The following is a 13,944-nucleotide window of genomic DNA, read 5'->3' on the forward strand; positions in this document are numbered from 1 at the left end:
AAAATACTTTCAAAATCAAAATAACCAACTATAAATGAGGTTATAGAACATCAGGATATAGCTACAGCTCCTCTCTTAGGTCCTTTTCACTCATCTCTCTCAGTCATCACATTACTATGATACAGCTCCTCACACACGCTCAGACGCAGTTATTAGTTTTAGAGTTAGCTCTTTACTCTACATCTCCCCCAAGTCTTTATCTTGCATTATTAAATACATATCCTCCCAAACTCTAGCCCCATTTCATTGGCTTGAGCACATGATTTGGGCAGACATTCCCAGTGCAGTACTGAGGGAGCACTGCGCTGTTGAATGCATGAGGTGTTAAACCCAGGGTTCGTCTACCCTCTCAGGTGGATGTAGAAAATCCCACAGCATTTTTGAAAAAGAGCAGGGGAGTTATCTCTGATGTCCTGCCCTGTTATTTATCCCTCAAACAATATCACAGAAGCAGATTATATGGTCATTTATCTCCTTGCTGTTTATGAGAGCTCCCAGTGTTCAAATTGACTGCTACATTTCCTACATTGCAAAGGTGACTGCGTTTCAAAAGTATGCCATTACCTGTGAAATACTTTGGGCTGTCCTGAGATTGTGAATAGTGTGATACAAATGTGAGTTCAGCCTGTTGCTGTATTTTAACAAAACCGCTTTCTCCATTGGGTCACTTGGCAGAACAGGCTCGAGGGGCTGAATGGCCTATATTTCCATAGGAAGCTTGGGAAGAGGGTTCCTGGGAACCTGACAACTTCTGCAGGTGAAGGGGGGAGGTGGTCTCCACCACAGAGAGAGGTTCCACAATTACTGCAGAAGGGCTTACAATGGTTAATAAGCTCCGTTTAACAAAGGGCAATCAACTAAGTTTATTTTCCCTGAAAGCTTTGTATCAAGTTTCCTTTTGGTAAAAGCTTTCTGCAGTACGTGAGTTGGGGGAACATGACTCCAGTAACAGGGTCAGGAGCATCATCAGCCAGATGGTGAGATTAACTATCAGACAGGAACTAAAATAAGACTCACAGTTCCTTGTGTTTACACAGCAACGTTCTGAAAATAGCCAATAATGGGGAACGCTTCTCCAAACTCTCTCACGCACCTAAGCAGAGTGGTGTGTGGGGGCTGGAGGATATCATGTCTTTCTAGGAGTGGTGGTGGAGGCAGCGGGGGAGGGGAAAAAGGAGGGTATGCTAGAGATTCGCAAAAAGGACCACCAGCACAGTTAGTAGGGCAGTCATATTTACAAAAGTATTTTCAAAACTCAATCACCAGTAATGACTGCATCTCTTCCCAGTCCCACACAATAAGCTCAATTGGATCATGCACAAAAAACTCATACATTCAGACTGCTCCCAGGCTTGAACTCTAGTTTGGGACTGGAGAGGAACTTGGCCGCAGTGCCCTAGGCTAGTTTCTACTTCTGCTGCCTGATCCCCTGCTGTTAATGTCTGTGTGGGTGAACAGCATCAGGTTAAACAGCGATACCATCCCATGAAAGAGCCAGCTGTCACTTACTGAAGAATAACCCTTTTTTTAAATATTCCATTCCCATTAAAACAATACTACAATGAAGAATGAAAATTTGCACCCATTGTGATCCCTCAAACTCTGCCCAAACTTTGGCACAATAGTACGCATTCTCTGTAAGACCATAAGACGTAGGAGGAGAAGTAGGCCATTCAGCCCATCGAGTCTGCTCAGCCATTCAATGAGATCATGGCTGATCTGATAATCCTCAATTCCATTTTCCTGCCTTTTCCCCATAACCCTTGATCCCCTTACTGATTAAAAATCTGTCTATTTCAGCCTTGAATATACTTAACGACCCAGCCTCTACAGCCCTCTGCGGTAAAGAATTCCACAGATTCACTACCCTCTGAGGGAAGAAATTCCTCCTCATCTCTGTTTTAAATGGGCGACCCCTTACTCTGAGATTATGCCCTCTGGTCCTAGACTCTCCCACAAGGGAAAGCAACTTCTCAGCATCTACCCTGTCAAGCCCCCTAAAAATCTTATATGTCTCAATAAGGTCGCTTCTCATTCTTCTAAACTCCATACCCCCATACTCGAGATCAACCTAGTGAACCTTCTCTGGACTGTCTCCTTATATCTTTCCTTAAAAAGTGGACCAAAACTCTTCACAATATTCTAGGTGTGGTCTAACTAGTACCTTGTATAGTTTTAGCAAGACTTCCCTATTTTTATACTCCATTCCCTTTGAAATAAAGGCCCACATTCCATTTGCCTTCCCTATTACCTGATGAATTGTATGCTAGATTTTTGTGATTCATGCACGAGGATCCCCAAATCCCTCTGTGCCACAGCTTTCTGCAGTCTTTCTCTATTTAAATAATATTCAGCTCCTCTATTCTTCCTGTCAAAGTGCATAACCTCACATTTTCCCACATTATACTCCATCTGCCATGTTTTTTTCCACTCATTTAACCTGTCTATATCCCTCTGTAGACTCTTTGTGTCATTCTCACCACTTGCCTTCGCACCTATTTTTGTGTCATCCACAAACTTGGCGATAGTACATTCACTTCCCTCATCCTAGTCATTAACATATATTGTAAATAATTGTGGCCTCAGCACTGATCCCTGTGGCATTCCACTAGTTACAGGTTGGCATCCTGAAAATGCTCCCCTTATCCCAACTCTCTGTCTTCTATTAGTTAGCCAATCCTCTATCCATGCTAATATGCTACCCCCAACACCATGGGCTCTTATCTTATTAAGTAGTCTTATGTGTGGTACCTTATCGAATGCCTTTTGGAAATCCAAATATATTACATCCACTGGTCACCCTTTATCTATCCTGCTTGTTACCTCCTCAAAGAATTCTAATAAATTTGTCAGGCATGATTTCCCCTTCGTGAAGCCATGCTGACTCTGCTTGATTATATTATGCATTTCTAAATGCTCTGCTATTACATCCTTTATAATTGACTCTAACATTTTCCCAATGACAGATGTTAAGCTAACTGGCCTATAGTTACCTGTTTTTGTCTCCCTCCCTTTTACAATAAGGGTGTTACATTGGCAGTTTTCCAATCCTCTGGGACTTTTCCAGAATCTAAGGATTCTTGGAAGGTTACTATCACTGCATCCATTATCTGCATAGCTACTTCCTTTAATGTCCTAGGATGCAACCCATCAGGTCCAGGGGACTTATCAGCCTTTAGCCCTATTAGTTTCCGTAATACTTTTTCTCTAGTATTCATTATTGTATTTATTTTCTCCCCCGCCCCCTTTTGCCCCTTGATTATTTAGTATTTTGTTATTAGTGTCTTCTACCATGAAGACTGATGCAAAGTATTTATTCAACTCCTCTGCCATTTCCTGGTTCCCTATTATTATTTCCCCATTCTCATTCTCTAAGGGGCCTATGTTCACTTTGGCCTCTCTCTTCCTTTTTATATACTTAAAGAAGCTCTTACTGTCCATTTTTATATTACTTGCTAGTTTACCCTCAAAGTTTATTTTCTCCATCTTTATTTTTTTGGTCATCTTTTGTTTGTTTTTAAAACTTTCCCAATCCTCTGGCTTACCACTAATCTTTGCCACATTGTATGTTTTTTTTCTTTCAATTTGATACTATCCTTAACTTCCTTGGTTAACCATGGTTGGTCTATCCCCTTCCTAGAACCCTGCTTCCTCACTGGAATATATCTTTGTTGTGAGTCATGAACTATTTTCTTAAACATCTGCCATTGTTCATCAATCGTCTTTTCTGCTAAACTCCTTTCCCAGTCCACTCCAGATAACTCCGCCCTCATTCCATTGTAATTACCCTTAAGTTTAGCACAGTTATTTCCGATCCAAGTTTCTCATTCTCAAACTGACTGTAAATTCTACTATGTTATGGTCACTGTTTCCTGGGGGATCTTTCACTCTGAGATCATTTATTAAACCTGCCTCATTACACATTACCAGATCCAAAATAGCCTGATCCCTGGTTGGATCCACAACATATTATTCTAGGAAACTATCCCGAATACACTCTATGAATTCTTGCTTGTGGCTACCTCTGCCAATTTGATTTTCCCAATCTACATGAAGATTAAAGTCACCCATGATTAATGTACTGCATTTTTTACATGCCCTCATTATCTCCTGATTTATTCACTGTCCTACAATATAGCGACTGCTAGGGGACCTATAGATTACTCCCAACAGTGTCTTCTTCCCTTTGTTATTTCTTACCTCCACCCATGTGGATTCTACATCTTCCAATACAAGATCATTTCTTGCTATTGTGCTTATTGCATCTCGTACTAACAAAGCTACCCCACCACCCTTTCCTTCCTGCCTGTCCTTTCGAAAAGTCACATACCCCTGAATATTTAGTTCCCAGCTTTGATCTCCTTGTAACTATGTCTCCGTAATGGCTATAAGATCATACCCATTAACCTCTATTTGTGCCGTTAATTCATTTATCTTATTCCGAATACTGCAAGTATTTAAGTAAAACGCCATTAATTTTGCCTTTTTACAATTTTTTCCTCCTTTGACCCTATTTGCAGTTATTTTTTTATGTTTGTGCACCCTGTCCCTTCCTGTCACACTCTGGGTATCATTGCCTAAATAGCTGTCCTGCAAGGCTGCTATATCTTTTTGCTTTGTTAGCCTACGTATCCCCTCCCCAGAACCCTCTACTCCTCTATTCTCCAGTTTCAAAGCCTCAGACTAAGTTTTGACCAATGAACAAACTCACAGCCAGGTGGCTTTTTTGAGTAATGGTGATTCTACATGAAGGAATGCCATGTGGGTGAGGTGTTGGAGTGTGGGCAGCATACATGGAGTTGTGCCCCAGCGCACAAGTTGGCTTCTTCCAAAGATTAAATTGCTTTGAAGATAGGGCGCAGGGGGCAGGAGATAGCATTTGGAGCAATTGCCATCACCCATACTCACCTCAGTTTGAGACATCGCAGCCAACCTTTTAATTCTTAGTGAGAAAGCCTTAGCTTGCTTCTCCATAGCCTAATGACGTAGAATAAAATAAGGCAGATTTTTGTGCATGCAAAGGGAGTTTATTAGAACAACATCTTATTGTTAAGATGTAGTTACATAAGAACATAAGATATAGAAACAGGAGTAGACCATTCGGCCCCTCAAGCCTGCTCCGCCATTCAATAAGATCATGGCTGATCTTCTTGTGTTTCAGATTCCACATTCCCATCTATCCCCCGATGACCTTTGATTCCCTTGCCTAGTTCTAAGCTGGCCACTAAGCAAGGGAAGCACAGAAGAGAGGGGAAGACTGTGGCATAGTGGTAATGTCACTGGACTAGTAATCCAGAGGCCTAGATGGATGCTCTGGGAACGCACAGCAGCTGGTGGAATTTAAATTCAATTAATCAAATCTGGAATTGAAAGCTAGTCTCAACTATCATACAAAACTATAAAAACCTAATGCTCTTTAGGGAGGGGAAATCTGCCATCCTACATGTGACTCCAGACCCACAACAACGTGGTTGACCCTTAACTGCCCTCTGAAATGGCCTAGCAAACTATTCAGTTCAAGGGTGATTTGGGATGGGCAACAAATGCTGGCCTTGCCTTGACACCCACAACGAGTAGATAAAAGCAAATTCTGATGGAGCGTGAAAATTTGCACTATTTGCCAAATTCTGTTCCTTCACTGAGGGTACAACAATACCCCAGGGAATGAAAGCAATTATACGGGCATCAAAAGATTGTCGTTTCAATTTCTCGCTCTAATATTTTTAAACCGAATTTTTAAATTTTGAACAAATTAACAATGGCGAAACAGCACTTTGGCAATTCCGCTATGTTACATGAAGCAGCCTTCCCAACATTGACAACAAAAGTGGCACCTAGTGTTAGCTTCACCTCAACTAATCCTCAGCACGGTCAGTCACACAAAATAACTTTGACAAGTCGCTGTCAAATGTTGTGTTCACACAGAAGCTGTTAAGTGTACTATTGAATCTTCTACACAATAGTTAAAGAGCTCAGAATAATTATACTCAATCAATTCAGACTTGCATTCAATATTTGTTCAGCTGTGTCTTGTTTTGCTACTGAATATTAAATGAGCGTCAAAATTTCCAACTGTAAGGCAACAACAGAGGCTCTTACCTTTTTAAAGCATATGCTGAGGTACAAAGACACCAAAGAACTAACAGCCACTTCATTGTAAGTCTTGTGCTATAAGCTTCGGTCTTCTTGTTTTGCTCACTTTCCAATCTTTGATCTGTGTAAAGTTTCTATCTCTTGTGAGTTTTATAGTCACTTGGCATCGTCTGCAGCTTCGCCATCCACCTTCTCATTGGCTATTGCCCAACCCCTCTGTCTATTGCCCTGCCCCTATCAAACTGTCTGGCAGCTTGGACATGTATGCAGCAAACCCAACGAGTGTCACTAAACACTTAAGAGGATGGTACATTTCTTTAAGCTACTGAGCATTCACAGTATGAGACTACAATGTTGTGTGCCTTCTTATTCTATATACCGAGCTTTAATTGTTGAGCCTCAATTGACTTCAGGGAGATTTTATTCCAAAATGATTGCACAGCGATTAAGTGGAATTCCATGCAGGGAAGGAAAGGCAGGATGCACAGTGGCTGGGCACTTTGATTCCATTAGCTTTGTAGCCCTGATGAAGCTGATAGTTACCCAAATCTGTCCCTACTCACCCCATCAAAACCCTCCATCATTTTACAATCCTCCTGAAATCTAGCGATTTAATAGGATCATAAAATCTTTCCTTTATGGAATGTCTTTAAACACAGAAACTGTGCCAGTGCACTTTATATAGGAGAGGCAGTGAAAAAAAAAAGAGTTGTTGCCAAGCCATCAGATGAGAATTAGGGGAGATGACTGTAAGCATGGTTAGAAGTATGGGTTTGAGAAGTTTTTAAAAACGGAGAGAGAAGTGGAGTGGCAGAAGGGTTTAGGAAGGCAGTTGCAGAGAGTAGGGCTCTGGGACCAATAGTAGTGTGAAAGGTAGAAGGGTAAGTGTTAGGGACCAAGACTGGAGGAGTGGGCCAGGCTTGATTTGAAGATGAGGATGAGGATTAGAAAAGGAGCAAGAGATAAGGATAATGGTCTCTATGGCAGTTGCAATAGAGAGATGCCAGAGAAATTACTGAATCACAACTTAATGACTGTTTTATCAGTGAAGGGGAAAGAGAGGCTTAGTTGAGGTATAAAAGGGAGAGTAACCAGACACCCTTAGTATCACAGGAGAAGGTGAGTAGGAAGGCTTAGGAATTTTAAGATGAATAAAGGCTTCGCAGCCAACTCCAACACATATGGGCATTGGTGGAATTTTTTTATTCTTTCATGGGATGTGGGCATCACTGGCAAGACCCAGTTGCCCATCCCCAACTACCCTTGAAATAAGTGGTCTTCAGAGGGCAGTTAAGAGTCAACCACATTGCTGTGAGTCTGCAGCTACATGTAGGCCAGACAGGGTGAGGATGGCAGATTTCCTTCCCTACAGGGCAGTAGTGAACAACAGTTAATGATAGCTCCATGACTGAGACAAGCTTCCTAATTCCAGATTCATTCATTGAATTGAAATCCCACTGGCTGCCATAGTGGGATTTGAACCCATGTCCCCAGAGCATTAGCCTTGGACACTGGATTATTAGTCCAGTGACATTAACACTACGTCACTGTCTCACCATTGGTTGGAGCAATTGCAGATTTTCTGACCGATACCTTTCAAAATTCATTGGAATCAGGAAACATCTCAATGAATTGTAAGGAGGCAATTCTGAAACCCATATTTCAAACAGGAGAAATCCTCAACTAAACACTGTGAGCCTTATGTCCATCCATGGAAAGTGATAGAGACTTCAATGAGGCATAGCATGACAGATCATAGAAAAGATAGGATCAGGCTAGAGAATGCCAACTTAGGTTCAGGAAAACCACCTTCTTTAGCTTGGTGACCATTTTTGTCTCATTGTGCACCTGCGCAGCATCTGGGGGTATTTTTCTACACTGAAGATGTCGAACACAAGTGAGCTGTGGTTCTCAGTGGTGTTCGTGAATAAGATGAAGCAGTGGACGTTTTCATCCTGGTTTTCAGGAAGGTATTTGAGGGCATCCTGGGTAATAGGGCTGGCACACAAAGTGTGAGCCCCTGGGGTAACTGGCAAAGTGGAACTTGAGTGAAAAGCAAACAACAAAGATTGATTGTGGACAGAGAGATATCAGAGTGGAAACCAAATGCAGATAGAGTCCCAAAGGGATCATTGTAATGGTTGTTATTGTAATAATACTTAATCATTAAGTAGTGATTCAGTAATTCCACCATTTCTCTGGTGTCTCTATATTGCCACTGCTAAAGAGGCCACAGCTGAAGGTCTCTTCTGATCTAAGAATAATGTTTATAAAAAAAAGACTTGAGGACAACATATTCTGTCATATGTATAAGATGACACCAGTGATCAATGTTGCTAACCAATGTCTAAACAACTTGCATTCCTGTGGGATCTTAAGTAAAACATTCTGAGTCCAATCTGACCACAAGCTACATAAGGAAATATTAGAACAGATGGCCAAAAGCTTGGTCAAGAAGAGAGGTTTTAAGAAGTGTCTGAAAGGAGAGAAAGGGAGAGGGAGAGAGAGAGAGAGAGGTAGACAGCCAAGGAGGTTCAGGGAGGAAATTCACAAGTCTAGAGCTGAACGAGTGGCTGCCAATGGTGGGTGAAGGAAACTGGGGATACACAAGAGGCTAGAATTGGAGGAATACAGATGTTGCACAGTGTTGGGGAAGGTTACAGAGATAGGGTAGGGACAAAGCCACAGAAGAATTTAGGCACAAGGGATTTGGACAGGTCAAATAAATGGAAGTGGGCCAGATATTATTCAACACATATAAATGCAAAGTCAGGAGATTAGTAGAAGAATTGAAAGTGTGGAGTTGTAATGTGATTGAGGTGACAGAACAAGGGAAAGATCTGGGAGTTTGATAGATAGCTCACTAAACTTGGAATGAGTGAGTTGTCTTATGTGGAAAGGTTAGGCAGACTTGGCTTGTTTCCACTGGAGTTTGGAAGAGTGAGGGGTGGCTTGATTGAGTATATAAGATCCTGAACTGTCTTGACAAGGTGGGTGTGGAAAGGATGTTCTCTCTGCTGGATGAGTCCAAAACTAAGGGGCATTGTTTTAAAATTAAGACAGAGAGAGGTGAATTTTTTTCTCTCAGAGGGTTGTGTGACTTTGGAACTCTCTGCCTCAGAAGGCGGTGGAGGTGGGGGTCATTGAATATTTTTAAGGCAGAGGGAGATGGATTCGTGTTAGGCAAGGGAATCAGAGGTCATCGGGGTAGATGGGTGTGGAATTCAAAACACAAGCAGATCAGCCATGAACTTATTGAATGGCGGAGCAGGCTCGAGGGGCCGAATGGTCCATTTCTGCTCCTATTTCGTATGTTCGTGTGTAACCACTTATTCTGTGTCAGGTGAACACATTCTGGAATGTGTAGCTTGTGCTGTGATTTATTCATCAAAGGATAAGATTTCAAAGTTGCATCTGGCTTAAATGTGTCTTCATCCGCTCTGAAGGAGAGTCATATGGGCTCGAAACATCAACACTATTTCTCTCTCCACAGATGCTGCCAGACCTGCTGAGTTTTTCCAGCATTCTCTGTTTTTATTTCAGATTTCCAGCATCCGCAGCATTCTTCTGCCATCTTCATCTTTTTCTCTGCTTTAGAGACAAGATGAGGAGGGAATCCAGAGTAAGGCTGTGAAACTGGTTACTGAGCCAAAAGAGGAAAGGTTGTCTACACTGGCGCTTTATCCTTTTGACATAGGGAGTACTTGATTGAGGTCTTTAACGTATTCACAAGAATGGAAAAAAAATTGGATCAAATATTTTTAGTCAGGATTGAAGGGCTCTGTGAAGTTAAGAGGGGTCAGAAAGAAATAGAAAAATTAGGACTACTTTTATTTTGTAAAAAAAGCCGATACAATTCTGGAAGAGATTACCAGCAGCAGTGCTGGAACAGAAAGCTATGGCAGGGTTTAAAAAAGGACGGGGTGTATTTCTGCTTTGGGCGGAATTTAATGCCCAACACCCTCCAGCACCTGGAGACGACTTTGGAGGCTGACTGATTGGGCGGGAAGGTGTGGGGTAGAGACCCCGCCAGCTTCCTGACTACCCTAGTCAAGTTCCGGGCGGAATAGGGGGATGGGGAGGCAGTGGTGTAGTGGTATTGTTGCTGGACTAGTAATCCAGAGACCCAGGGGAATGCTCTGGGGACCCGAGTGTGAATGCCCAGAGTGTGGGCAGCCTTCTGTCTGGAGGCCTGAAGTAGCCAGCAACCCCCTCCCGCCCATACTTACCTCTCTCCAGGGTTTTATTGTCAATCCCAGGTGAAAGCCCTGGTGCAGTACTGGCCATGGCCACGGTGGCGCTGTCGGTACTGAAGAGCTGCTGGCCTCCGATTGGCCGGCAATCAGGGCAGGATTTCCGCCCTCCACTGGGCTTAATTAAACCGGGGGCCCATTGCTGCCCGTGTAAGTGCCTGATTGATCGGCCTCACAAAATTGATCGTTGTGTGTTTGATGGGAACCCTGCCACAAACATTAAATTCCACGCAAAGGGAAGCCAGGCTATTAGTTTCAGAATCAGTTGAGGGGCCCATGGGAGCTCCTTGCAGGGTGAGCCAGATAACCTTCTCCTGTCTAACATGTTACTGGGTCTGTACAACCCTGCCTCCATAACAGTGCAGACGCCCACAGAATCTTATGTCTCTTTTTTATTATTCTTTCATGGGATATGGGATGTGGGCGTCGCTGGTTAGGCCAACATTGATTGCCCATCCCTAACTGCCCTTGTTCAGAGGGCATTTAAGAGTCAACCACATTGCTGTGAGTCTGTAGGCCAGACCCGGTAAGCACAGCAGATTTCCTTCCCTAAAGGACATTAGTGTACCAGATGGGGTTTTTTTTATGGCAACCAGTAATGGTTTCATGGTCATCATCAGACTTTTAATTCCAAGTTTTTATTGAATTCAAATTTCACCATCTGCCGTGGTGGGATTCACACTCGGGTCCCCAGAGCATTACCCTGGGTCTCTGGATTACTAGTCCAGTGACAATACCACTGCGCCACCCCCTCCCCATCCTCCCCCACCCCTCCGAAACTTTATTTTAGGTTATTCTCTGGAAAAGCGCTTGATAGAATCATGCAGCTCAGAAGGAGACCATTCGGCCCATTGTACTGGTGCCAGCTCCTTGAAAGAGCTATCCAAACAGTCCCACTCCCCTGCCCTTTCCCCATAGCCCTGCGAATGTTTCCTTTACGAGTTTATGTCCGATTTCCATTTGAAAGTTACTTTGAATCAGCTTCCATCACCTTTTCAGACAGGGCATAACAACTCACCGGGTAAAATAATTCTCAATTCCCCCCAGTTCTTTTGGAAATTATCTTAAATTTGTGTCCTTTGTGGTGATGCTGACCCTCCTGCCAGTAGAAACAATCCCTACCCATTTCCTTTATCAAAGCACCTCATAATTTTGGAGACTATACAGAGTGACAAATAGAGTTAAAACGCTAGGTCACTGGAGTTATAGATTGACAATGGGGATATTTGGGCATTGCAATGGATCATTTGTCTGAATAAGTCAGGTAGACAGATGGCTCCACCCTACACCACACAATACCTGATGTTCTTTGTTTTGATTTTTCTCAAAGCTTTTGCAATGTGCATGACTACATCAAACCAGGACAATGCTTGTACATTTCCATTTATCGGACATGTTTGCAATTCAAATATTCAATTTTAGTTCTGGCTTGTACCTATTGTTCCGGCAGTAATGAGCTGCTACTGTTCTAAAAGGTCACGGAGTAGAATTATTGAAGTGCAAATTATCCTTCTGTCAAAAAAATGGAATTGAAGCGAATTAAAAAATATAGTACCATTGATGGAGGTACCAACTTTGTTAAAAAGTAAAGATAGGTATATACTTTCAATAATAAGCTTCAAAAGGGGAAATATTTGCAAGGCCATGTGGAAAGAGCAGGGGAGTAAAACTAATTGTGTCACATAAGGGTCTGGCACATAAAGGGTTAACGTGGGACTGAGTACAGTGCTGTCCGCGCAGTGATGTAAGAGAACAGATGACCTGCACTTAGTGGTCAGCGTAGTGTAGGACAGAGCTGTGTGTAGATGCAAGCATGGAGACAGCTCCCAACTTGGACCTTTGCTGTGCCTATGTACATAGTTTCTAGTAGTTAATAAATACTTATCGTTAAACTACCTAAGACTATGAATGCCTTAGTAAGACCTACTGAGCTACACCCAAGACTCTACAACAAATTGGATAGCTCTTTCAAAGAGCAGCATAGGCATGATGGGCCGAATGTACTCTTAACTCTCTATGATTTTTTTAAAAATCATTCTTTCATGGGATGTGGGCATCACTGACAAGGCCAGCATTTGTTGCCCATCAATAATTGCCCTTGAGAGCAGTTAGGAGTCACATTTAGCCAGACTAGGGGGGCGACAAATATCCTTCCATAAAGGACATTAGTGAACCAGATTGGTTTTCACAACAATCAATGACAGTTTCACGGTCACCATTACTGAGACTAGCTTTTAATTCCAGAATTTTTATTAATTAATTGAACCATGGTGGAAACTCATGCTCCCAGAGCATTAGCCTGGGTCTCTGGAGTACTCATCGCATTACTACTGCACCAACACCTCCCCAATAGAAACAGTGCAGCTATATAATGCAGTTCCTCCAAAAGCCAGCAGGTGGAGTAAAATTCCCTCCCTAATCAAAGATAAAAGCAAAAAAACTGCGGATGCTGGAAATCCAAAAAAGAAACAAAAATACCTGGAAAAACTCAGCAGGTCTGACAACATTGGCGGAGAGGAACACTGTTAACGTTTCGAGTTGAAGAGTCATACGGACTCGAAACGTTAACTGTGTTCCTCTCCGCAGATGCTGTTAGACCTGCTGAGTTTTTCCAGGCATTTTTATTTTTGTTCTTATCCCTCCCTAATCAGTTCAGTATCAGAACCGGATTCATCTCAAAGCTGCTATCCTGATCTCTCTAACCATTAACACCAATGAATGCCAGAAAACTGTGAACTTAAGCTGTAGACTTATGATTTGCTCCAACCTGGCCCCTCATCGCTCATTACCTGCCAAAGAGGCTCATGCTACTTGTCAGTCAAAGCCTCATTAAGCCTATAATTTATCAGAATTACCAACTGGGAGCCTTTTCCCAATGTGATGATGAGTTCAGGGTGGAACACCCTCTCGGGCTGTGTGAAACAAGTAAACCTACAATCACTTCATTGTTTTTTCCCTCAAAATTGTACTTTATTTATAAAATTTGCAAAAATACATCACAGAACATTTCAACCTGAAAATTATAGAAAGTGCCATAAAATTCGACAATGTGTTCCACTCGTAGGTGTCTCTGTACAATTGTAATTCATTTAATATTTGCAATATACATCCCATGTCAGGCACAGAGCTGGGGCAAAACAGTTCAAATTCAAAAAATGACAACAGGTACAATAGAATTCAACTTTCCTTGATACAGCATATTCATCTCTGAGGTGCCTCAATACAGCTTCACTACTTTTTTATACATATATACATATGAATTAGGAGCAGGAGTAGACCACTCGGCCCCTCGAGCCTGCTCCAGCATTCAATAAGATCATGGCTGATCTGAATGTAACCTCAAACCCACATTCTTGCCCACCCTCAATAACCTTTCACCCCCCCTTGTTAATCGAGAATCTGTCTAGCTCTGGTATCCATATTCAATGTTAGGCATACAGCGCGAGGGGGTACCACAAATTTTCCAGCCCCTCGGTGCCCTCTGGCAGAAAGGTCTTAGACAGTGACCTTTCCCTGTGGCGCCCCCTGTGCCGGCTGTCCCAAGCTTTAGTGCATCCCTCAGCACGTAGTCCTGGACCTTGGAATGTGCCAGTCTGCA

At 42.6% G+C, this 13,944-nt stretch overlaps 1 protein-coding gene across 1 annotated transcript in view; it reads right to left on the reverse strand.

Annotated features, from left to right (window-relative positions):
• The window catches only part of ren (renin), a 69,056-nt gene extending 62,844 nt beyond the window's left edge, over positions 1-6,212 (reverse strand). Inside the window, exon 1 of the mRNA XM_078546386.1 lies at positions 6,100-6,212. Coding sequence (XP_078402512.1) covers positions 6,100-6,155 — 56 coding nt within the window. The 5' untranslated portion in view covers positions 6,156-6,212. The remainder of the gene's footprint in view (positions 1-6,099) is intronic.
• Positions 6,213-13,944: the final 7,732 nt, after the last annotated feature.

This window comes from Cetorhinus maximus, chromosome 8 (genome assembly GCF_964194155.1).
Source record: "Cetorhinus maximus chromosome 8, sCetMax3.hap1.1, whole genome shotgun sequence".
Taxonomy (NCBI): Eukaryota; Metazoa; Chordata; class Chondrichthyes; order Lamniformes; family Cetorhinidae; genus Cetorhinus; species Cetorhinus maximus.